The 23,760-nt window shown below is 40.5% G+C and overlaps 2 protein-coding genes across 4 annotated transcripts in view; one reads left to right on the top strand and one right to left on the bottom strand.

Annotated features, from left to right (window-relative positions):
- Positions 1 to 392: 392 nt before the first annotated feature.
- On the top strand, positions 393 to 9,014 carry prg4b (proteoglycan 4b). 3 transcript variants are annotated; one of them, XM_061738765.1, is made up of 15 exons: positions 393 to 582; positions 669 to 747; positions 1,010 to 1,126; positions 1,619 to 1,741; positions 2,031 to 2,108; positions 2,714 to 2,770; positions 3,218 to 3,277; positions 3,731 to 4,201; positions 4,311 to 4,757; positions 5,146 to 5,232; positions 6,024 to 6,160; positions 6,253 to 6,409; positions 6,511 to 6,618; positions 7,970 to 8,098; positions 8,420 to 9,014. In XM_061738765.1, exons 2-15 carry the CDS (start codon positions 678 to 680, stop codon positions 8,527 to 8,529), a joined length of 2,151 nt encoding a protein of 716 aa, XP_061594749.1. In that variant the 5' UTR covers positions 393 to 582; positions 669 to 677; the 3' UTR covers positions 8,530 to 9,014. The 3 variants fall into 3 exon arrangements, with proteins under 3 accessions (XP_061594749.1, XP_061594751.1, XP_061594750.1); XM_061738766.1 differs by lacking the exon at positions 2,031 to 2,108 and having other exon boundaries at positions 395 to 582; positions 8,420 to 9,013; XM_061738767.1 differs by lacking the exons at positions 2,031 to 2,108; positions 2,714 to 2,770 and having other exon boundaries at positions 394 to 582; positions 8,420 to 9,013.
- tprb (translocated promoter region b, nuclear basket protein) overlaps positions 7,936 to 23,760 on the bottom strand; it is a 34,845-nt gene continuing 19,020 nt past the window's right edge. The window contains exons 33-51 of the mRNA XM_061738764.1: positions 23,461 to 23,650; positions 23,165 to 23,358; positions 22,859 to 22,932; positions 22,423 to 22,619; positions 21,977 to 22,267; positions 19,726 to 19,880; positions 19,550 to 19,630; positions 18,413 to 18,598; positions 18,136 to 18,318; positions 17,358 to 17,451; positions 16,801 to 16,961; positions 15,288 to 15,347; positions 15,109 to 15,200; positions 14,036 to 14,145; positions 12,187 to 12,282; positions 11,921 to 12,071; positions 10,006 to 10,127; positions 9,823 to 9,918; positions 7,936 to 8,831 (exon numbers count right to left, since the gene is read on the bottom strand). Coding sequence (XP_061594748.1) covers positions 8,797 to 8,831; positions 9,823 to 9,918; positions 10,006 to 10,127; positions 11,921 to 12,071; positions 12,187 to 12,282; positions 14,036 to 14,145; positions 15,109 to 15,200; positions 15,288 to 15,347; positions 16,801 to 16,961; positions 17,358 to 17,451; positions 18,136 to 18,318; positions 18,413 to 18,598; positions 19,550 to 19,630; positions 19,726 to 19,880; positions 21,977 to 22,267; positions 22,423 to 22,619; positions 22,859 to 22,932; positions 23,165 to 23,358; positions 23,461 to 23,650 — 2,568 coding nt within the window. The 3' untranslated portion in view covers positions 7,936 to 8,796. The remainder of the gene's footprint in view (positions 8,832 to 9,822; positions 9,919 to 10,005; positions 10,128 to 11,920; positions 12,072 to 12,186; positions 12,283 to 14,035; positions 14,146 to 15,108; positions 15,201 to 15,287; positions 15,348 to 16,800; positions 16,962 to 17,357; positions 17,452 to 18,135; positions 18,319 to 18,412; positions 18,599 to 19,549; positions 19,631 to 19,725; positions 19,881 to 21,976; positions 22,268 to 22,422; positions 22,620 to 22,858; positions 22,933 to 23,164; positions 23,359 to 23,460; positions 23,651 to 23,760) is intronic.

The following is a 23,760-nucleotide window of genomic DNA, read 5'->3' as shown; positions in this document are numbered from 1 at the left end:
CTCCAGTACTGCTTATAATAAATCTGCCTTTTTATGACTGTTTTCCCCTTTTGGAAGCATGTAGACTGTGGTATTAAAATAATATTACATAATAGACGACTAATTTGTGTTTATGCGTTTCCAAAGACGCATGTTAATGGGTAAGGAGACATGTGTCATCAATGAACAACTTGATCAAATTACATGAGAGATGACTCATCAGTTTTTTTTTGCATTTGCCGCCCAAATGGTATTATTATCTGACAAACCTCAAAGGTCACGGATGTTGTTCACATGTCGAGCTCCCGCATTTGTGACTAAACACTGACTCGGGCACTTTTTTTTTCTTTTTTTTTTCCTCCCTTTGCTCGGAAGTGTGTGAAGTCAGTCGTCTGTCTGGCACAGATGTGTGTTGATGTGCTTCCAGCTGTTTGTGTGGACCGGGACACTGTCTGTTGGACCCTCCCTTGCAGCCTGTGAGATCATCACCTCTTCAAATTAGACCAGATCCGCCAATTAACAAGGGGTCAGGCGTCGCCGTCTGCCTTTTAAAAGCAGCCTGAGTCAAACATCCAGCAGTGTTGGGCCAGGAGCTCCAGCGAGGTAGGTTTCCTTCTCACATTTATCTCTTACACTCAGATCAAAATGGAAATGCCTGGTGCTTATTTTTTTGTTTGACTTTGACTCAGATTTACAGCATGATGCCTTCCAAAGTACTTTGTGCTGCTGCTTTTCTGGCCTGTGCCTTGAAATTTGGATCGACTGAGTGTGAGTATAAATAATTTTTGTTAAATCTGTTGACGCTGAATCTCGCTGTCAAATGTTTTTCTGCAGTCGTACTCACTGATGTTTACTTTGTCAATAATTATTCACCAAAGGGGAACCTGTGTCTACAGTTGTAGTTGGAACTACAGCAGAAATCAATTTCTGGCAGCGTTTTCTTCAAAGAGAGTACATTAACAGCACATCTCACTCTCTGTACCTAATTCTGACATTTTTCCCTTTATTTTATTACACTCTTTTCTAACAGCAAGCTGCAACGGACGATGCGGTGCTGAGTATTACAGAGGTTACATGTGCCAGTGTGACTATACCTGCCTGGAGTATGGAGAGTGCTGTGACGATTATGAATCTAAATGCACCACAAGTGAGGCTTTTCCTGTATTTATAATTAATAATTAAGTAGAAATGGCATCTGATATTAAAAATGAGGGCATTATTTGAATGTTGATTCATTACAAACCCTTTAAAAAATACTCTTTTTTGATGAATGAATTGTATTCATGGTATGTGGAGGACAGTATTCAGATCTTGTACTTAACCAGTACTTTTATACAAAAAATAATACAGAAATGCAACAATGCATTCAGGGAAGGATTCAGGGCAATACCTTTAATGAGATGTCAGAGGCCAAAACATTTGGATACAGCTGAGCAGTAACTTTTAATTAAAGCTGTGGATTAAAAGATACAGCGTAACTAGGTCGTGCAGAGGTGAAAATTAAATGCAGCATAAAATGGAAATGACAAAGCAAGTATAGTGGCACCTCTGAACTAGTAGCCTAATAAATGTATTGTTTATAACGTATTTAATGCATGCAAGAGCACCTGTTCAAGTCTGCTGATTTTATGTGCAACAGCGGACTCGTGTAGGGGCCGGTGTGGAGAATCCTTCAAGAGGGGTCGGCTGTGTACCTGCGACCCTGACTGCGCGAAATACAAGCAGTGCTGTTCGGATTACAAAGCCCACTGTGCTGCAGAAGGTAAGCCCAGAGCAGTACATCCGGGAATGATACGTATGTTTTACTCTGCATGCCCACCAAGGCAGATTTCCTTTAGCACAATAAGGATCAATACAGTCCAGATCTGGCAACTTCAGATACTACATGAAGTGAAATCCCCAAAAGGACTTGATAGAAAGAGCCTGCATGTCCAGCTGCATGCACACGAGCATGTGCAGTGACACCACAGTGGCATGCGTTGCGTGCGGTCATCAACACTGATGCATCAAGTCTCCCCTGACAGTATTTCCTGTCTCAATAACTACTACAGAAATGAATGGAGCAGCCAGTGCAACAGCACCAGCGAAGACTAGTTCATGTGATAATATAAATGATAGCAAACCCAAAGGTACATTTTCTTAGCAAAACTCTTGGATCTTATAGTATTTTCTACGGAAGAGGATTATTAGGGCCACTGAAGAAAAACAAATTAAACTCCTAGAAAAAAGTCAGAATTCTGACTTTATTCTCCAAATTCTGACTTTTTTCAGAAGCCTAAAACAAAACAAAAAAATTGGGGATTTTTCTTTTAATTTCTAAAAAAAAAAGTGTGAATTCTGACTTTAATTTCAGAATCTTGACTTTTTTCAGAAGCCTAAAAAAAAGATTTTAGGAAGGATTTTTATTTTAATTTCTAAAAAAAAGTCAGAATGATGACTTTTTTTAGGAATGAAAAAATAATCCTCCCTACATTTTTTTGTTTTGTTTTAGGTTTCTGAAAAAAGTCAGAATTCTGAGAATAAAGTCAAAATATTGATTTTTTTTCTTCCAGAAATGAAAAAAAATCCTCCTTATTTTTTTGTTTTAGGTTTCTGAAAAAAGTCAGAATTCTGACTTTTTTCTCAGTGGCCCTAATCCTTTTCTGTAATTTTCAGCCATTTACCATTTAAATACATTTTTTTAAACCCCCCTCCAAGGGCACTCAACTAATGTTTATTCATAAATATCCCTCAGATCCAACGCTGACTGAGGCAACAAATGAGCCTCCATTAGGCGATGAAAACAATGCAGGTGATTATATTTGTTTTTTTTAATCATTTGACTCCTCTGTTCTCTGAGTTTAATTTGCTCACTTTTTAGATGATTAAAACTGACATTAGGAGCTGAGCAGTGAGCAGTGAGCTGGTGGTTGACTGCTACATCGGGGTGCTGACAGCGCTGAGCCTCAGTTTTAGCAGAAGCAGCCAATGGGTTTCAGCCTCATGTGCCAAAGGAAACACAAGGAAGCAGTGTTGTTATGAGGGGACCATGTGTAGGAGGTTTGGGCACAAGCTCAGTCACCAGAGAGGAAACCACAGAACCAAGCCAGAAAAACAGGCTTTTTTTCTCTCTCTCTCTGTTTTTAATTCTCTCAATGAATCCGTTGACTGCAGCAGAGTAATTTATTTAGTAAAACTGTATTAAAACTGCCAATCCCAAACATTTACACTGATTGTGAGTTTTCCTTATAATCCTCAGATGACTATATAATTCCTCTGGACGGTCCAACGTCTTACCCACCTGACGACTTCACCGATGGTGAGTAGAATCCCTCTACAGCACTGTCTCAGAAAATTCGAATATTGTGATAATGTTCTTTATTTTCTGTAATGCAATTAAAAAAACAAAAATGTCATACATTCTGGATTCATTACAAATCAACTGAAATATTGCAAGCCTTTTATTATTTTAATATTGCTGATTATGGCTTACAGTTTAAGATTAAGATTCCCAGAATATTCTAATTTTTTTAGATAGGATATTTGAGTTTTCTTAAACTGTAAGCCATGATCAGCAATATTAAAATAATAAAAGGCTTGCAATATTTCAGTTGATTTGTAATGAATCCAGAATGTATGACATTTTTGCATTACAGAAAATAAAGGACTTTATCACAATATTCTAATTTTCTGAGACAGTCCTGTATATGGTAAATGTAACAGAGAACATTTCCAGTGAGTCCGAGACCCAACATCTACCACTCCGTTATAGATACAGACAACCAGATAAATCCCGGTGATGAAGAGGATCCGGAGCCCAGTACAACCCCAGAAAGCAGCAGTGGGAACGGACTCTCTACAATTGATCCCCTGGATCAAACTCCTATCGAACCCACTCTAAGTCCAGATAATCAGGATCAAACTCCTGTCGACCCCACTCTGAGTCCAGATGCTCTGGATCAAACTATTGAACCCACTCTGGGTCCAGATAATCAGGATCAAACTCCTGTCGATCCCACTCTGGGTCCAGATAATCAGGATCAAACTCCTGTCGATCCCACTCTGGGTCCAGATAATCAGGATCAAACTCCTGTCGATCCCACTCTGGGTCCAGATGCTCAGGATCAAACTCCTGTCGATCCCACTCTGGGTCCAGACACTCTGGAGCTAACAACAGAGCCAAATAAAGCTGACGATGTCGGCCTCTCCACCCGTTCCCCCACTACTGAAGAACCAACAGCAGGTATGTGCTGCTCAGTATAGAGAACTTTATTTTGACACCCATCGGTGCATCTTATGATGACCTTTTTAAGACGAAAGTCGTGCTTTTTAACTCTCTTTTTAACTTTTAGATCTCACAGAAGGGACAGCTCTGCCCTCAGTCCCAGAAACGGTACCTGCAGCTTCAACCGACGCCCCGGAGGTCGTGACCTCCAGTCGTCCTTCACAAGAGCCAGAAGTCACACCGATGGACACCCAAGACCCAACACCGGCGATCCCAGAGGAAACCACTTCCATCTCCGACACTGACAACGACCCGGCAACAGATGCTCCCTCCATCTCGTCCACAGCAGCCGTGAACGAAGAGACCACGCGTAGCAACGTGCCACTAGAGATCACGACCTCCAGTCCAGTGAAAGCCCCCCTGAAGACAACCAGCCCACCGGTATCTGAGCCCACCACGAAACCCGCGGGCAAACCTGCCCCGAGCAAACCACTGCCCCCCTCTAAACCAGACACCAAGCCGGGGAAGGATCCTCAAACCGTGAATATAGACGACCCCAGGAACTACCAAGGAGGTGAGATGTGTTTTCATCTGATTCATGAATAAGAGTTGAATGAAAGGTAAAAAGAGTCGAGGAATTGTTGGATTTATTTTACAGATCTGACACTATTTCCAGGAGTCTGTTCAGTGTCCGTGACTCGTCGGTTATTACTGGTTTCATGCTGGTTTTATGACCTCGGTGGGCGGACAGAGCCTCGTCCCGGCCCGTTGCAATAAAACGTGACCTTTTAAAGTTCCTCATAAAATCAAGGAGAAAAAATGAAGAGACTTTGTTTTTGTTCTTTTTTTAAAATTGGAGCAGAAATATATGAAATAGGGAGCTGACTGATTGCAGCAGACTGGGTTTCCGCCTTAAAACAATAAACCTGTTTACTCGATCAGATGGTTTTCTTTTTCTCCAGATGACAGCAATGACACCAACCTGTGTAGCGGGCGGCCCGTCGGCGGAATGACCACCCTGAGGAACGGCACCATCGCGGTGTTTAGAGGTTTGTACCAGTTGATTTGCACATTTCACATTTCGAAGAGATTAAATTACTCTTTCTTTTTGTTTGGAGGGATGTTAGACAGAGGTGTCAAGTAACGAAGTACAAATACTTCGTTACCTTACTTAAGTAGAAATTTTGGTTATCTATACTTCACTGGAGTAATTATTTTTCAGATGACTTTTTACTTTTACTCCTTACATTTTCACACAATTATCTGTACTTTTTACTCCTTACATTTTAAAAACAGCCTCGTTATTCTATTTCATTTCGGCCTTTAAATAAAAACTATCCAGTTAAATTGCTCCATCCGGATAGAGTGAATTTGGTTGTGGTTGTTTCAGATGTTCTTGTCCAGTTTTGTTCTTACATCCGTTCCCTCAGATTCCTGCAACTAAACTTGGATGTACATTCCAATAAAGGTTAGGATAAATGATAACATGCCTCTGAAGTTTGACTTTTTGCACCATTACAATACTTATAGGCAACTAGTCATCATATCTCCTGCTCTCTGAAACACATGTTAATGCTCAATAGTACACATATATGGTTCTTTAATATATTTACATTATACTAAGATACATTCATTTTCAATGGCTTTTGTCCTTAATGGCTTTTTTCCCCCTTACATTACTTTTACTTTTATACTTTAAGTAGTTTTGAAACCAGTACTTTTATACTTTTACTTGAGTAAAAAACTTGACTTCAACTTCTACAGGAGTATTTTTAAACTCTAGTATCTATACTTCTACCCGAGTAATGAATGTGAATACTTTTGACACCTCTGTTCACAGGTCACTACTTCTGGACCCTGGACAGAAACAGGGTGCCAGGTCCGGCCCGAGGTATTACGGATGTGTGGGGCGTCCCCTCTCCCATCGACACCGTGTTCACGCGCTGCAACTGCCAGGGCAAAACATACATTTTCAAAGTAAGTCGAGTGATTCAATTACACGAATGTAGTTCTGAAATATTTCACATTTCAATGCGGGGTAGCTAACGTGTTCTGCATCACGTGTGCAGGGAGGCCAGTACTGGAGGTTTGAAAATGATGTTTTGGACACCGGGTTTCCCAGAGTCGTTAGTACGGGCTTTGGTGGCCTGCGGGGCCACATCACCGCGGCCTTGTCCGTGCCTCAGTACCGGAGCAGGGGAGAGTCCGTTTACTTCTTCAAGAGGGGTAATGAAACATGCCGGGCCTCTTTACTGGTCGTTATTAAATGCTGGATCTCCGTGTTTATGTTTAATTATTATTATTGTTCTCTTGGTTGGTTCTTTCAGGGGGATTTGTTCAGAAATACTCATACCAGTTTGGCACCACCTCGAAATGTGGCAGGAAAGTCACTTATCCCATGAAAACCATTCTCATCCGGAAGGTTCGGCAAGCAGGTAACTTGTGGATGAAAAGTTTGAGAAACTGAAATAACATTTCAAACAGCTTTGCAGAATTGCAAAACCACTTTTGGGTTCAAACTGATATCGAGTTTCATCTTAAATGGGCTTTGGCTGAGCATTTCGGTAACTCGGCTCCAAGTTCCCGCTGCAGTGACGACAAGTGTCTCATTCTGGTGGCGGCAAAAAGATCTGCGTCATTAATAAGTGAAAACAAACAGCTCGTGCATGATTTGTGGGATTGTTATTGTTGGACTGTTGAGTGTTTCAACTGATTTATTTATTTTTTCTGGCAGAAACTTAATTATTTAATGAGTTTAAACATTTCAACTCAATTAATTTCTCATAATGGCCAATATATGAAGTACTGAAGGAAGTATTCATGGTTTTTGACTCATCTTAACCATTCACTTTAATCTTTTTTCTCTCGCTCTCTTTTTTTAACTTACCAAACTATATACAACTTTCCCCAAAAGCAAAGATAAAGAAAACAAACATTATTTTTTGATTTTTCTCTTTTTTCCTTAACTTATTAGGAATAATATACCGAATATCTACTTTACCCAAGCATTCACAACTGTGATTCAAACAGATCTCTGCCAACAACACTGCTACAGAACGATGTTACAATCATCCATCCCTCTGACATTATCCACTAAAATAATCAACTAAAACATTGAATTATTTGTATCTATGAGTCGTGAAATTTAATTGTAGCTAAATTCATATTCAAACTTGGATAAACAAGTTTATACCAGATAGCAGCTCGTTAGTTATGGTGGAGAAATCACAACAAATTAATGAGGCAATACTCAGGATCTATGGCCAACATTTTTAAACTTTTGTTTTATTAAAATAAGTGATTTGGCTTGTTGCTCTCATTAAGGCCTATTTGAGGAACCCAAATGTGCTATTTTCATTTGCCACAATAACTTATATGGTTTATGATTCTACCAACATGTCTGGCCCTGGATCCTGATCACTCCTGGCACCGAATGCCTGATCGAGAAACCTATTTTATTTCAGAATGAAAGCTGTCTTAATATACAGCACTTTTCAGATGCCTTTCTTGCATCAGTCCCCCAATATGTGCTCCATTTCTTACACCTATTAACAACACAGCCTGTTTTATACTGCAGATCGACTATAACCTCTTCGAATTATATGCATTGAATTCAGCTCATCATAGCTATACTCCACTATAGAGTCATGTGAAGATGCCACCGATAAACAGGAGGATGCAGAGATGATCTACTATTTATTTTTGGTATTTTGAGAAAGAATAAATGAATAAAAATCATCCAGTTTATTTATAGTGCATCAAATAAGACTCCACTCTGTTTTCCAGTGTCAGTTTTAGAACCAACCATCAACATCCGTACTTCCTGGAGGGGCTTCCCCTCCACCATAACGGCTGCCGTGTCTGTGCCGAGCACCAGAGAACCAGACGGGTACAAATACGTCGTCTACTCAAGAAGTAAGTCAGCCTTCACCTTCCGAAAATTAAGCATCCAACACTTTGCAGATCTGAACCTGCCCAAAGTACTTTTCTTCCATTGTTGTACATCATGAATTTGGACAATCAGGTGAAACCCAGCTTTTGAAACATAACAGACCTGGACGAAACGAATGTTGAGGTGGTGTTTAATCTGTTAGCAGTTTTCATCCTCTCCTTTGTTCCACACTAAACTTAAAAGAATACTTCACTTGTCTGACTGCAAAGACATTCATGTCTGAGATGCTCAATATAAATATTATTTTCCTAACCTGTTCCCTAATTATTCCGATCACTCTGCAGCCAAGTCCTACAGCGTGAGGCTGGACGGCCAACGCCCCGTCATCGCTCCTCCGAAGCCAAACGTGGCCCCTCAGACCAGCGACGTCTTCAAATGTCCCAAGAAATCCTAGAAGATCAGCGTCTGACAAGACAGCTTTTACAACGGTTTTCTTTTTAACTTTATTATATCTTCATAAAACACACCGCTTCAGCTTGAACTCACATGAGTACAAAAAGATATTTTCTAAGCACATTGAGAGAAACAAGGCAAAAAAAGAAAAAAAAAAAAAAACAACAAAAAACGGACAAAACAATCCAACTTTAAAGAAAAACATCTAAATCGCTATGATGAACTGTGGTTCTGATGGGAATGGTTGTCCGGTCCTCTGGTTAGTGCTTCATCTTGCAAATCGTCTTCCGGGTAAGGCCTGACCTGCAAAAGTGTTGAACATAATTTTAGTCAAACCTGCTAAACTGTTGTAAATTCTGTACAAATGGCTCCAGGAACTGTATTCATGAGAACATAATGAATGTATGTCAATGTTTGCTGTTATCGAGTTGTCATTAAAGACCGAATTCTGAAAAAGTACAAGCTTTCTGTGAGTTTTTTATAAGAATACAATATGCTTTTGTCATGATTTATGTGTACATTGTATATAATTTGTTAGTCAGTAGCAGTACCTCCAGAAATTCCTTATAAATTAAACATTATTAATAAAAAAAAAAACAAACAGATGATTTGTTTTCATGTCACACACACAGACACACTTTTCTTATTTTGCTGGTCCAAATGCACTTTTAGATACATTTTTGTTTTATTAATGTAAATAAATTCATATTTATTCAATAAACCAGTCGCTGCTGAGTATTTGGACATAGCATTTATAAAACTTTAGAAAAGTGAAAAAGTTCTAAAAAGGGTCAAATCTATTAAAGGCAAATTATTTTCATTTCAACCAATGATTTAAAAAAAGCACTTTACACAGATTTCTATTTTTAAAAGGCAGTTATCACCTCATTTGTATATTTCAAAGAAAGATTTATAAATATTTTTTACAACAATCAGTGTGAAACACTAATATGAGGCCGTATTTCAGAATCAAATTGTCTTGTTTTCTACTAAATTAAAAAAGAAAACCACCCCCGGAGAAAACCATTAAAAAGCATCAGGCAGCTCCTGCTGTTCACACCATGGTGTAATAAAACTAGGCCCACATCATTTACTACTTCAACCCTCTTTCACAACAGTTAATGAAATGTCAAAAATGATTTGTCAGAAGTGAAAAACGATGCTTGTGTTGATTTATGCCTTTCAATTTATTCTGGCCCACTCTACGCTGAATGTAGAAGCATCTGTGAGCAGATTCAACAAGTTATCCATGTCAACGCTCCATCAGGACCACGTCTGCCCTGAAACATGTTACCTCCTCTCTTCATGCGTCCACCGCGGCTCTCCGGCCAGCGCTGCAGCTGTCTGCTCGGTCCAGGGCGAGAGGGTTTGGGTGGAGCGCTGCTTGTATCTAGTGAGGCAGGACAGATTACTGGGATATTAGTACGGATAGTTTTCACAGGAAGGACGTGGTCACAGTTCTGAGATGTGCATGTACCTGCAGAGCTGGAGGAAGGCTCCTGGCTGGTGGAGGAAAGGCTGGGCTTGTCGGGGGACTGGCTCGACTCCTCCACGTCCTCCTGGGATGCCACAGGATCTACTGACGCTTCAGCACTGGCCCTGAAACCAGCACATAAGCATCTCAAGTCATTCTAGGGAACTTAAGACACCTGCGTAAACTTTCCTTTTTTTTTTTCCTCAAACATATTTTTATTGATTTTTCCCACAAAAATAGATGCACATACAAAGACACGGCAGAACTGTGAAATGCTCAGGCATCCAAGCCCCCATTTTAGCCCTCCCACCACCCCCCCCACATACAACAACAAGTCAGGTTGCACAAAGGTAAATGCTGTGTAACAGTAGAGGGTACATCATTCCTGGAGCAATAGAAAACAAAAACAGTAGCTGGAAGTCAGGTTTCAGTTCAAGTTGAATAATGAAGTGAGCAGCAGAAAATACATATGAAGTAGGGCTGGGCGATATATCGAGATTTTAATATATATCGATATATTTTCAAACATGATATGGTACGAGACATATCGTTTATATCGATTTAAAAAAAAAAAATTTTTTTATTTTTTTTACATTTTTTTAAAAATGATTTTGATATAGCTTATTTTGTGACAAATTGACTTAAATGTTTTATTTGAGATTTGCACAAATGTTTTGTTATTTGCACAACTGTCAACCTCAGTGGAAAAGTCTGCCTGTTACTGTCTACATTGTATTAATTGCAGTGTATTTTAATTTAATTGTTATGCAGGAAAGGGATATTTGTTTTATTTTATTCAAGAAGCATTTTTATTCTATATTTGCAGGCAGTTTATTTTTATTTCATTTGTTTTATACATTTTGATATTGTGCAGACCTCTGTTAATAAAGGAACCTGTGTGACATTTGGCACGAGGCTTTGTATTAAAACTGACTAACTAACCTAAAACTAACCCCCTTTTTAAGGGTTTGCCTCAGAAAAAAATGAAGCTAACAGAGATGCTATGCTATAATGCTTTGGGGGAAACCCCAATTAAGGCACAGAAAAAATATATGAGATATATATCGAGTATCGCCATTTAGCTAGAAAATATCGAGATATGACTTTTGGTCCATATCGCCCAGCCCTAATATGAAGTGAAGCAAACTTATCTCCAAACATACCCTAAATAATGTATTTAAAGAAGGAAACCATAATAATAATAATACTAAAGGGATTTAAGTAGGGATGGTGCCATTGGTCTAAAAATTGGTAAAGTGTTCTAAGAAAGGCCCGCACACCTTATGAAATTTGTCTTTCAAGTTATGGATGGAATAGTATATTTTTTCCAGATTTAGGCAGGACATAATATCCATCACCCACTGAGCGTGGGTGGGCGGAGCAGCATCCTTCCACCTCAACAGAATTGCCCGTCTGGCAAGCAGGGAAGCAAATGAAGGTTCGACGTTTAGCCAGGCTCAGTCATGCATCAGCCTTCCATGGCACCAAAGAGAGCAACTAAAGGGTTGGGCTCTATGTCCAAACCGACAATGAGGGACAAAGTCTGGAAGACTTCCCTCCAGAACTTCTCCAGACTGGTACATGTCCAGAACATGTGAATAAGAGAAGCCTCCTCTCTCTTACATTTGTCACAACATGGATCTACATCTAAAAACTGGATAATTTAGTCTTGGATATGTGAGTTCTGTGAACCACTTTAAATTGTAGCAAAGAGTGACGAGCATAAAGAGATGTGCCATTTATCAACTTAAAGGCAGTCACCCACGTAAACTTTCCTTTTGGTAGAATATTTGATTCAAGCTGCCAACAGTGGAAAAAATGACGTGAATCCGGCTTTAATTTTACTATCAAGAAATAATAATAATAAAGAAGGAGTTGTTATGGGCCAGAAGAGGAGTCAGAGGGCAGAGAGGATCACCTATCAGTGTCCGGCTCCAGGAAGACGTCGTCTCTTTCCTCGCCGGTGCTGGCCGGCACCACCAGGGCTGGCGTGGACGTGCTCACCGTGGGGACCGACTGGGAGGCGTGCTCTGTTGCGTCAGACTGGGCCGCCTCTGAGAAGACCGTTACTGGAAGAAGAAATTTAATCCAAAATAAATAACAAATTAACTTCTTATCTTATCTTTAGAAAAACAGTTTCCCAACTTCGAAATATGATGACACACAGAAATAATGAACTGATACCTGGCGCCGAGGCTTGTAGTGGTGTGGTGGGAACACTGCGTCCACCAGACTCCTCGTCGTGAGCTAAGAACAGAGGACTTTCATACATCCCAAGACCTGAAGAGGAGAAACACTCTGCAGTTAAAGTAAAACTGAGATGCATGTAACAATGTTTTATTCCTGTGTTACATGACAAACGTCTGTTTTCTAGTGAAGGTTTCAGTGACCTCCTTAACCAACTCTAATGGCTCTTTTCCACTAGTACCTACTCAGCGCGATTCTACTCGCCACGCCCCCGTCTTGCGCTTTTCCACTACGGGCCGAGACGGGTGGAGCCGTGCCAAGCAAATACTTTTTCTGTAGCGAGGCTGCCGAGGTTCTAAGCGTGCTGAGCTGGCCCTGGATCTGGCGTCATCACTCTACCTACGCCACTGATTGGTCGGGGGGCCGTCAGATGGTTGAATCAGGAAGCGGGGAGTCAGTGCGAGAACGACTGGCGGCTCGCGGCGATTTTATTATACAGCGCAAACGTCTGTTTGGTGATCCAACTCTGAGGTGCAGATGTTCATAAACCTGGTGGCTGACGAGAGAATTAAAAAAAAAAAAAAAAAAAGGGATGTAGACGGGTGATTAGGCCTGTGTTGAAAAAAATCGATTTCCCTATTCTAAATCGATTCTCATATTAATTCCTTTTCATCATTTCATTACAACTTTTGGTTATTTTTTTGTTTATCCCCAAAAAAGGAATGTTTTGTTGGACACGAGAATAACTGGTGCCATGTTTTTGCCTTTAAATATGTTTAAATTAATGAAAACATTAAAGTGTTATAATATAATTTCGGTCCACACCTGTGGATCGAAACGTTGTTTGTTTGCTTTATTAGTCTTTTGCAAGTGACTTGACAGTGTGCGGGAGACCCCTTTTTTTCCTTTGTTCACTCCTACCTACTCCAACGCACCTGTTTTTCAAGTTTTTTTAGGTGTGCATCAGCCTCCAGATCTTTACAGATTATAATTGCATAAATTGTCTATATTTCATTACTTTATATACTGTCTTGGGGTGACATTTGCAAAAAATGCTAAAAACCAAATGCTCAAAAATTAAAAACCAAAATAGACCGAAAATGGAACAAATAAAAACGGAATGTGGGAAAAAATAAAACCGATTTCATCCGTCTCTGTTTGCTGCCCTGGATCTGTTTGGTAATTCTGACCCACGATGTTTCTGAAAGCAGTTCTATTTGCATTCTGGGAGCTGATTGGTCCTTACAGCATCATTAGCTGCAATACTTGCTGTTTAATCTCAATATAATACTAGTAGTAATATTTTGCATAACAGTCATATAATTCATGCAACAGCTGAAAAAACAGTTTTAATAACACTAACCCAAATCAATATCGGAATCGAATCGGATCGAATCAAATCTTGATAATCAATTCTGAATCGAATCGATTCTTGACATTTGAATCGATCCCCAGCCCTACGGGCGATAAGGAACGATCAGATCCACCAGAAGCTCGGTTTTACTCTCAGCCACTGGCGGCTCCAGCTGATTTTCTCATCAGCGCCGACACAAACAAAGGAGTTGCGCAATCGAGTACGTCACAGCTGCTTCACCCCAACCCGCCCACTTCTCACCTGGCTGTGGAAAAACAAACGAGGACAAAGCGGGTGGAGCTGGGACGAGGTGTCCCGAGCTGAGTAGGTACTAGTGGAAAAGCACCATAAACTACTTAAATTGATGCGACACAAAATACTGACAATTACTACTTCCCACCAACTCTGTGGCAAACCGAAGCAACCTCAGCGTACGTCACATTCGGTAGTAAAGCAGCATAATGTTTGCAAGATAATAGCGAGAACAAGCACCTCCTTGTGACGCCAGCTGTCCCAGGTCCGAGTGAGAGGAGGAAGCGGCCTGCGGCATGTCTTCTGGGGGACCGAACCGGAAGCGAGGGACCCCGGTCACCTGGGGAGAACTGAAACAGACATGAGCCACATGGCTTCATAAGGATGTGTGGAAACTTGCAACAGACGAGGTCCAGTAAGACTTCTCGTGTTCCTGATCCTCGATTTTTAAAGAAATATGAATGTCTTGACGCTTCAAGAGAAGCATCTCATGCACAAGTACTTGTGAGATGGTTCCCAAAAGCTAAAACAATTAAAAAAAAAAAGCTTGTAATTAAAAAGAACAAGCTCATACAATATATGCAGTGCTGCTCATCATGCAATAATATCTAGTGTATAATAAATATAGAGTAGAGGAGAGTACAAGTAGTTTATTCCAGAGAAGTAAAAAAGCATACAAAAGGAAAGAAACTGAAAAGTCATGACAGTAGCAGACATATAGGAATACATTTACAAAATATAAAATAGATAACACATAATTGATCTAAAAAGGAGCAGGAAGAAGTAATGCTTATTTAACTCCCCACACCTTATCAATGAGTTAAGCATAAACTATCATTAGGCCTACTTATCAATATTGAATTAGCTATTAAATTCACTGTAATACATTATTTTTCACTAATAATATTTATCTTTAACACAAAAAACTTAACACTTAATTAATTATGTATACATATACACACTCATACATGTACACCTTCATACAAATACACACAGAAACCAACCCATATACATTTATAATAGGTATACAGATTTAGTTTTACTTTTTGTACAGATTATATAGAAAATAAAATGTTTAAAATAAGAAGAGAAATGGGGATTTATATTCCCCCAAGGCATGTGTTGTTAGTTAGTACCTCCCAGTAATCCATGACTATATTCCAAATATAAGACAATCAAGTCCTTTTCGATCAGTTGACCGAATACTTTTGAAAAGTATTAAACTGGCTGAACAGTAAACACCATATTTTTGTGAAACCTCTTAAATTTGAGCTGAAAGGCTAAACTGTTTAACCAGCGATTGTGACACTTACTGGATGGCCTGGTCAAAACCATCAGGTCGATGAGGCACCACCAGAGTGGGAGTACTGGGAACCATCCTGTCATCTTCGTCATAGAAGTGCTGCTGCAAAAGGAGAGAGCCAATAACATTTAAAACAGGCTTCAGCCGTATAACGACGGGAAAAACACAGCGATTATCAACGTGACTCACAGCACCGCCCGCCATTCCTGGTGTCAGCCTGCCAACCGACTGGCGACGAACAGGGATACGCTGGAGAAGAATACAAAAACAAGTCAAAGGTGATAAACTGTGAAATGCATATTTAATAAAATAATAGCAGTGATAACCCCCCTCCTCAAAAAAAAACGACCGCAAAACTTAGTAATAATAATAATATAATAATAATGGCCTAGTCCCAATTTGCAGCCGGTCCCAATTTTCCGCCAGTCATAGATAAATATTTTTTATATTAAAACGCCCTTCCCAAATAAAGGCGGGGTCAAACATTGTTTTTCTGGTGGCCAAAAATATATTCTACCAGATGCAAATATAGCCTACCTAAACGCAAACAAATAACTTCAAATGAATTGAAGAGTGTGTGACTTATTTACTTAAAATTCTAGAGTGACCTAATTGATGACGTGTTATGAAGTTGAACGGCTCGTGTATCAAAGAGACACACCAGCTTTAGTCGTGGAAAATTATACGAGTAACAGGAAAAGAGTTGTATCGGACCATAGATGACAACGAAAAGCCGTTCGCGGCTAGCGCTGGCTGGGTAAATGGCTTACACTTATATATATATATTAATCCTATATCCTATAACGCGGCTCATCTATTCACGGTCTCGCTGCTTCACAGATTTGCATTGTGCATTGTGTTCTGCATTCTGATTGGCTAAACAGTCTCCCCACTTCTTCACTTCATGTGTGTCAATAACGTTACGGTTTAATATGTACATGTACCTAAAACAGTCTGCCAAATTTAAGTTTGCAAATTTTCTCCAAAACCCATAATGTCGACAAAACGTTCTGCACCGATTCTCCCGTTCAAATCCAATTACTCGGGTCGCGGTGACGATCGCCGCAATTTTAAGCCTTGTATAGTAATTGTAAATAAAATAAAGGTTACTACTTCACAGATTTCACTTATCACGGGTCCTTTTTGGAACGTAACCCCCGTGAAAAACGAGGGATTACTGTATCACTTTCCAGTTGTACTCCTACAACCCCAAAGTGCTTTACACTGTAGGCGTTCACCCACCCACACATTCACACACCGGTTGTCGGCGGAGCTGCCATTCAACCGCGGTAGCCTGACATTGATTGATTCCGGAAGAGGTACGGCTTGCTCTATAAATAAAATCTATTATTTATTATTATTATCCGAAGACGCACAATAAGATTAAGGTTGAATGGAGACACACAATTAATAAACACAAGTCCCAAATAAATAAAGGTCCCTAATAAGCGCCTGTTGATTTGAGCCATTTAAGCAAAGAAGCACCTAGGCCTATATTTGGTGTTTTATATTATTATTATCATTATATTATTTATTTATATATATATATATATATATATATATATCTTTTACTTTTTATTACCCCTCCCCGTGTGTGTTAAGTGTACTGCTGCCAACAAAGTGAGTTTCCCCACTGAGGGAGAAAATAAAGGATTATCTTATGGTAAAGAAAAACGTTCTCCTACAGTTACGACATACTCACTTGAACCTGAGCAGGAGGTCCCAGTTCGGATGTGGAGGTGGTGTGGATGTTGAGGCGCGGGGGCAGCTGTTGCATTGGTCGCCGTGGCGACTGAGGCATACGGGTACCGGAACTCGTGATAGGCTGCTCTGCTGGGAAGGCCTCCATTGAACTCCCCTCGACTGAAACAATATTAAAAAGTTGAGATTACAGTTAAAAGGAGTTTAAAGCTCCAGGGGAAAGTCAAATTTAACATTCAACAGCAAAGCTGCTTACTGGAATTGATTTAGTGATCATAAAAAATATTGGATGCTGATTATATGAACTATATTTGACAGTTTGGTTGTAAAAGAACTTGAAACAATCGTGTCATTATGAACCCATGTGCATAATGTAAATTATGTGTTTTGGACACTTCTGGATTCTCGAACTTCAGACAGACACCAACGTTTTACATCTTTTCCAGTCATCGTGAAGTGTGCGTGAATTAATTGGAAGGCGGACAGTTTGTGGGCACGAATGGAGAAGTTGAGGCAGATCTACGCAGTGCGTCTTTGACGGAGTTTCCTGGATCTTACAGCTGGGTGTCTGGGAATCCGCTGGCCTCTGGGTGGAGTCCGTCGCCCCCATACTCTCCTCCGTCTCTGTGCCTGGGTCTGTTACATCAGCCCCCTGAGAAATGGAAGAAAAACAATGAAGGAAAACCACTATGAGAAAACCAAAAACATATGTAGGAATTTTAAACATTTGAAAAGTGTCCCAAAAAGAGACAGAACCAAAAGCGGAAATGAGAAGTACATTTAAAAAGAGGGGTGTAGCTGCCGGGATTTACTGACGAAGCAAAGCATAGTGATTTATTATTTGTTTTCTCCATGCAAGGAACGAAGATGCTATGTGGCAATGGCTAAAAGTTCTGGATCATCTTCTTACGCATCTCTGTCTGTATCGATTAAAATGTCGAGGATCAGTTTAGAAACCGAATGGCGCACAAACGTGTAGCTCTTAATCAGAAAGAATGATTTTCTGGCAGCTGGAAAAGAAGTGACAGCGCTGTACTTTCCCCTAAAGCGTTTTTGAGGGGATCGTCTGTTCAAACACGTGGTCTCAAACGTCCCCTTCAAAATGTCTCTTTGCAGACATTGACTCATCCTACTCAACATGTGCAACCAAGAAAAGGGTAAAAGGTAAACAACTAAAGTCAACATAGGCAAAGCTTGTGTGCAGACAGAACGTGGTGACAGAGGAGGCAAATAATTAATGACAGGAACAAGACGAGGTGGAACAAGTGAGTGTGCTGGACAGAGAGGGAGTCTGATGGGAGCATGGGAGGAGTGGAAGGGTTAACTGTAATCTAACCTCTGTGTCATCTCCCTCGTAAGCCTCGTTGCCATCTCCACTTCCATCGTTGCTGTCCTCTCCTTCCTCCCCCATCCCTCCATCGTCTTCCTCCTCCTCTTCTTCCTCCTCTTCCTCCTCCTCCTCTTCTTCTTCATCCTCCTCCTCTTCTTCGTCATCTTCTTCCTCCTCCTCCTCATAGTCCTATGATGAATAGAGGGACCAATGCAGTAATGATGAACGGCATGAAAAAAAACAGAATCGAGACTTCAAAAGTGCTTAATACACATTTTTTAACCTGCTCTTCTTCTTCTTCATCCTCCTCTTCGTGTTCTTCACTCTCACTGTCAGTAAGTATGACGATTACTTCCTGCTGCAGCTGGTCAGGGGTTTCACCCGTGATCCGGGTGCCCTCTTGCTCCATCGTGGCAGTCTGAGAGGCTTCACCGTCATCTCCTTCCTCCATGTTTGCAAACTCCTCCGACTGTCGGGAGAAACATCATAAATGTGCAAATAACTATTTAGTTTTCTCCTGGCTTTTATGTTGCCATTGGAGACACATTATTTTCATATAAAAAGGCAGCAAAGTATTCTACTTCAATGGAAGGACCAAAAACCTCCATCTCCCAATTCTTGGTTGAAAGACCTGATGTCCTTTTTATATTTAGAGAAAATTAAATACGGTATTAGGGGTTGCTCTGATAAGTTTTCTTATATTTGGGAACCTATTCTTTCTTTTGTTAATTATTTGGCATCCTTGGAAGATTAATTTAATTTGATTTAATTATAGGGAAGTATGATATTCCTAACCATGTCTATTTTTTTTAGGGTTCCTCTTATGTCTGTTTATTTTAATTTTTATTTATTTATCTTATTTCATTTTATTTATTTATTTTTGTTGTTGTTTTGTGTGTTCTGTATTTTATTTTATTACTTTATTTGTACTATTATTATTGTCTTCAGTCAGAGTTTGATTGGTAATTGGTACTTACTTTGGGACCTGTTTATAATTACGTATTTTGCAGTGTGTGTGTTTTGGGGTGTTTGTTATGTTAAGTTTTGTGTCCTTATTTATTTTACTTGTTTTTTTTGTGTGTTTGGTAAAATATAAAACGGGGTATTCTGTCGAATCCTTTAAAAAATGTTTACTGTGTAATATGCATTACATGGACTACCCAATAAAGAAACATGTAAAAAAAAAAAAAAAAAAAAAAAGGGCAGCAAAGAAAAGCAAACAACAATTGATATTTTTCACATATTACAATGCAAGTTGAATTGTGGTAAAAACAAGAAGCAGTGAGGCCACATCAACAGATTGATCACTGCAGTGATCTTGGCAAATATCCCTGGCCTTATTTGTTGGCCAATATAATAATTAGATTTATATAAAAGAGTCATAGGAATTTATAATTAATGATGTTAAATTATTACAAACCTGGCTCGCTTCTGCATCCTCTTGACCGTCTGTTGGCACGACCCCTTCAGCCTCAGCACTCTCTTCAGCTAGCACCTCCTCCTGAGGAAGTCACATGACAATTAAACCTGATCAACGTATAATTGAAGTACTGACAATTTAACAGATTTCAGCGTTGCCCTGCTCTTCCTCCATACCTCTGGATCCACTCGTTGTATGATGCGCAACTTCTTTGCTATAGGAGCCCTTGGGGTTTCCTCCTGAGATGCCTCGGTGTCCGTGACCACGGTGCTGCTCTCCTCCTCCTCCCGGGGCCTCTTGGACATGGCCGAGGTTCCTGGTGTCGCTGAAACTGAAGAGATGTTATGGTGAATACCACATGCGGCCCGCCAGGAGCTTTTATGTGGCCCCTAGTCATATTTCGAAAAAGGGGTTGTTTGTTGAAATTTTTTTTTTTTTTTTAATAATAGTGATGCATCGAATGTTCGGCCGAAAATAGCAAAAAAACACTTTCGGTGTTCGGTTGAATAAGTGGGGAAAAAACCGAACAGTTAATAACGGCGTGTGATGATGCAATCAAACAGCGAACAGCTTGCAGAGAATACAGTGTGCAGAGAATGCATATCGCATTTAAGTTTAAGATGCTTGGTAGCCTTTTTTTAGTTGGTTAACGATGCATAGAGTTTGTACATGTTAATCTCTGTTGGAGATGTTTTTTACTTCAGATTTTTTGCCATTGTTGCACAGTGTTAATGTTTGTCACATTATTATTAACCTCCGTTGTACAGAGGACTTGTTGACATCATTAGGCTTCTAGGATTGGCCTGACATTTTTTTCATTTGAATAAGTGAGGACTTTGCATTTCAGATGGAACTTCTAAGCCTCCTATAATTTCATGTGATTGTTTTGTTTTGCTGATATAATGCCCAGATGTGTCATTAATAAAGGAGCTTATGGTTAATATTTTGGTTGCTTATTTATAACATCAAACTGGCTGCTATGGACTGAAATGCTTGTGCTCAATGCTTAATATAATATTCAAATAAGGAAATCTTGGTGGAAAGTGGTGCTTTGTCATTATGGCGTGTTTTATTAAAAGTAGGTCAATATCAACTTCATTAAGTTTGCACAATGCATGGTTTCAAAATGAACTTGCATTCAAAATAATATTTCTTTATCTGAATATTATATTTAACATTCACAATGACTAAATCTGGAGACAATTAATACATAATTCATATGTAAACTAGATATATTCAAATGTATAATACAAATGTATTATATATACATAAGTCTTCGTCTTTGAGTGCAAAATACATTTTGAAAACCCCCAAATTTTCAAATTGTGCGGCCCTCTCCATACAGTCCTTTTGCAGATGTGGCCCCCGGCCGAATATAGTTGAATACCCCTGCTCTACAAGATAAGAACTAGAGGGCTGCATTGGGATTGGGTCTAACGCAAATCTCGCGGGCGGTTTGAACTTTGCTGTGGGCGGGAACGGGCGGCTAAAAAAAAAAAACAAAAAAAAAACACTGTGGTATCGGGAGGTAGCCTAGTGACAAGATGGAAATCAATGACGTGGAAAAGAACCTCAAACAAGGTCTTTACAAAACAAAGACAAGTCAGATATTTGGAGAAACTTCGTTTAGTGTCTGTGGGCGCATCTTGGAAGAGAGACGGACAGGATTGGGACCGCAGTCGGCCAGCAACATTCTCTTCCTACACAGCAATATAATGGCCAAGTGATTCATTTGTTATATTATCGTATTTTCACGACCATACGGTGCACCGTACGAAAAGGCGCAGTCTCAGTTATGTGTGTCATTGTTGTATTTAACACACACAGGAAAAGGCGACGTCTACACACATATGGCGCACCGCCTTACAACAACACACACAAGCATACAATTGTGCGTATTTAAAAATAGAGCGGGAGCAAAACTGAGTTTGCTTTATTTAAGTCTTTATTACAATCATTATTGCATTAATCAAACCCATCAAAGTCCTCATCCTCCGTGTCTGCCTTAAACAGCTGCGCTAAATCAAATGCCAGTTCCACTTTCTTCGCTGTCAGTCACTTTCCGTGCGGTGCGGCCCCTCGGAAATGATGCCGGCTTTTGCGAAAGCTCGAACAACAGTCCCAGCAGAGAGAGTTTTGCGGATGCGGGCGGGAGTGGATATAAACACTGCGGGAGCAGGCGGGAGTGTAACACACTCGTTGCGGTTGCAGGTGGTAACGGTCAGAAATTCTCATAGGAACCTCTGTTTTAAATCTAATAAATGCAAAAACATGCAATGCACTTTGTAATTCCATTTTCCTGGGTTAAGGTTTTGCACAATTTCTCTCTTTCGCATCGTCTCCTGAAATTTCACAAACTATGTTACATTAACCCTGAATCCCCACAGCTCTGAAAGAAAAAAAAAAAAAAAAAAAAGAAATCCTCACCTGTTCCGAACACAGAGGAGGTTGAGGATGTGGAAGGCCACTCCACCTGTGAGCTAGGTGTTGCCTCGATCACCATGGGCGGCGGCTCCTGATTGGATGGTTCTGTGTGGGTCACACTCTGCTGCTGCGTCGGCTGAACAAACGCTGTGGTCTGCGTCTGGATCTGCTGAACAGTCAGCATGGGGTTGGCCAAGGTGGTCTGGACGTTGGGGCTGGCGGAGCGGACGGAGCCGCTGGCACTGCCGTACACGGTCACGTGCTCCACGGGCGGCCCTTCTGTAGACTGCATTGCTGATGCGGAGTGAAAAATAAATATCTAAATGACCAACTTACAGGCTTGGAAATGATTTTTTTCCTCAAACTCAACTTTAAAAGGCAACAATATTTTAGTTTGGACCTTGATTTGGTGAGAAAGACTGTTTCTAAGACTTTGCAGGGGCACCTACCTTCCTGAGTCTCCACCTGTGTGGTTGGCATGACTGTAGCGGTGGGTGTTGGAGTGGGAACCGTGGCCGGGGTTATCATGGGCCTTATGCTTGCTCTTGGAGTGGGTTTGTTCCCTGGGTTGACGGGCTGTTTGCTGGCCGTAGCGATCACAGGCGTTGGCTTAATGTTGGCGGTGGGAGGCTCGGAGGTGCTGGCGCTAAAAACAAGAATCGGGATCAATAATGTTTTTACAGGACTCATTTCAAAGAAGCACCTGGTAAATTAATATAAAAAAGTAACACCTTTCCTCTCTCTCCCCCAAAATCAAGATATTTATCACATCTACTTTTGTAGATTTGTGAGCAAAATTTAAAAGGATTACAAGCAACACAAGGAAGTGTGATAATACAAATACAATTCTCCAGCACTAGTTGTCTAAGGCTGCAGGAAAATTACCTTCCTCTGTCTGCAACCGGGGTGGTTTTCAGGCTGATCTGCCTCTGCTCTGTGCTCCTCTGCTGCTCCTGAGTCTAACATAAGAACAGAAGGACAATTAATCACAAAACCTCCCAAGAATGGCATTTCACACACTATTTAGACATCGGAAAATTAAAAACTTCCAATAAAAGAAGGATGATACCCCCCACTAGGGCAACCTTCTCAGAGAACAGCCACTGCGCCTAAAAGCGTTGTGGTTCTTTTATCTTTTTTGTTGTTTATAAGCTGTGAGTAGGGCGTCCAAGTCCCGGAGGACATGCTCACCTTGCTGGGACCAGCCTCAGGTGGCTCATCTCTCTGCTCTTGTCTCTCTTGTTGACCTCGTAGTTCTCTGAGTTCTCGCTCCTGCCGACTGAGACGTACTTCAAATTGAGACTTGAGAGCACTCATTCGCACTTCCAGCTCCTCGTGCACCTTCTTCAATTCCTCATTTTCCTTCTGCAGCTGGTCCTTGATGGCTGTACATTAATGTTAGATTCAAATAAACAAGAATACAATAACAAGAGTAAAAAGAAATGGGGAATTTTTAATACGAATACATGAGGGGGTAACAAAGAGACCTGAAAGCTGGCCGATCTTCTGCTTGGCATTGACGAGAGCCTTCCTGGTTTTCTCCTCCTTTTCAGCCATCTGCTGTCTCAGATTGTCCTCCTGAGAAGCCTTATGTTGCAGCTCCTGCCTCAGCCTGTTCAGCTCCGTCGTCAACCTGGAAGACTGTTCCCGCATGTCGGTCTCTCGCTCCGTGGCCACCTGCGACAAAGATGAAGCAGCATCCACAGTCAGCCTTCTTCAAAATAATCAGAGAAGTTCATGAGACCAGCCAGCAGCAGTAGAAGTAGAGGACATCAATGACTGCGTTT

The sequence above is a fragment of the Cololabis saira genome, chromosome 13, assembly GCF_033807715.1.
Source record: "Cololabis saira isolate AMF1-May2022 chromosome 13, fColSai1.1, whole genome shotgun sequence".
Classification (NCBI taxonomy): Eukaryota; Metazoa; Chordata; class Actinopteri; order Beloniformes; family Belonidae; genus Cololabis; species Cololabis saira.
Note: the sequence above shows the minus strand (reverse complement) of the source record. Positions and strands in the feature narration are given on the sequence as shown.

What these genes read in the sequence shown, in the direction of transcription:
- prg4b (XM_061738765.1), top strand. Translation starts at nt 678, where the DNA reads ATGATGCCTTCCAAAGTACTTTGTGCTGCTGCTTTTCTGGCCTGTGCC. An exon ending in CCCCAGGAACTACCAAGGAG is followed by an intron (nt 4,758 to 5,145) that starts GTGAGATGTGTT and finishes CTTTTTCTCCAG; the next exon opens with ATGACAGCAATGACACCAAC. An exon ending in ATACGTCGTCTACTCAAGAA is followed by an intron (nt 8,099 to 8,419) that starts GTAAGTCAGCCT and finishes ATCACTCTGCAG; the next exon opens with CCAAGTCCTACAGCGTGAGG.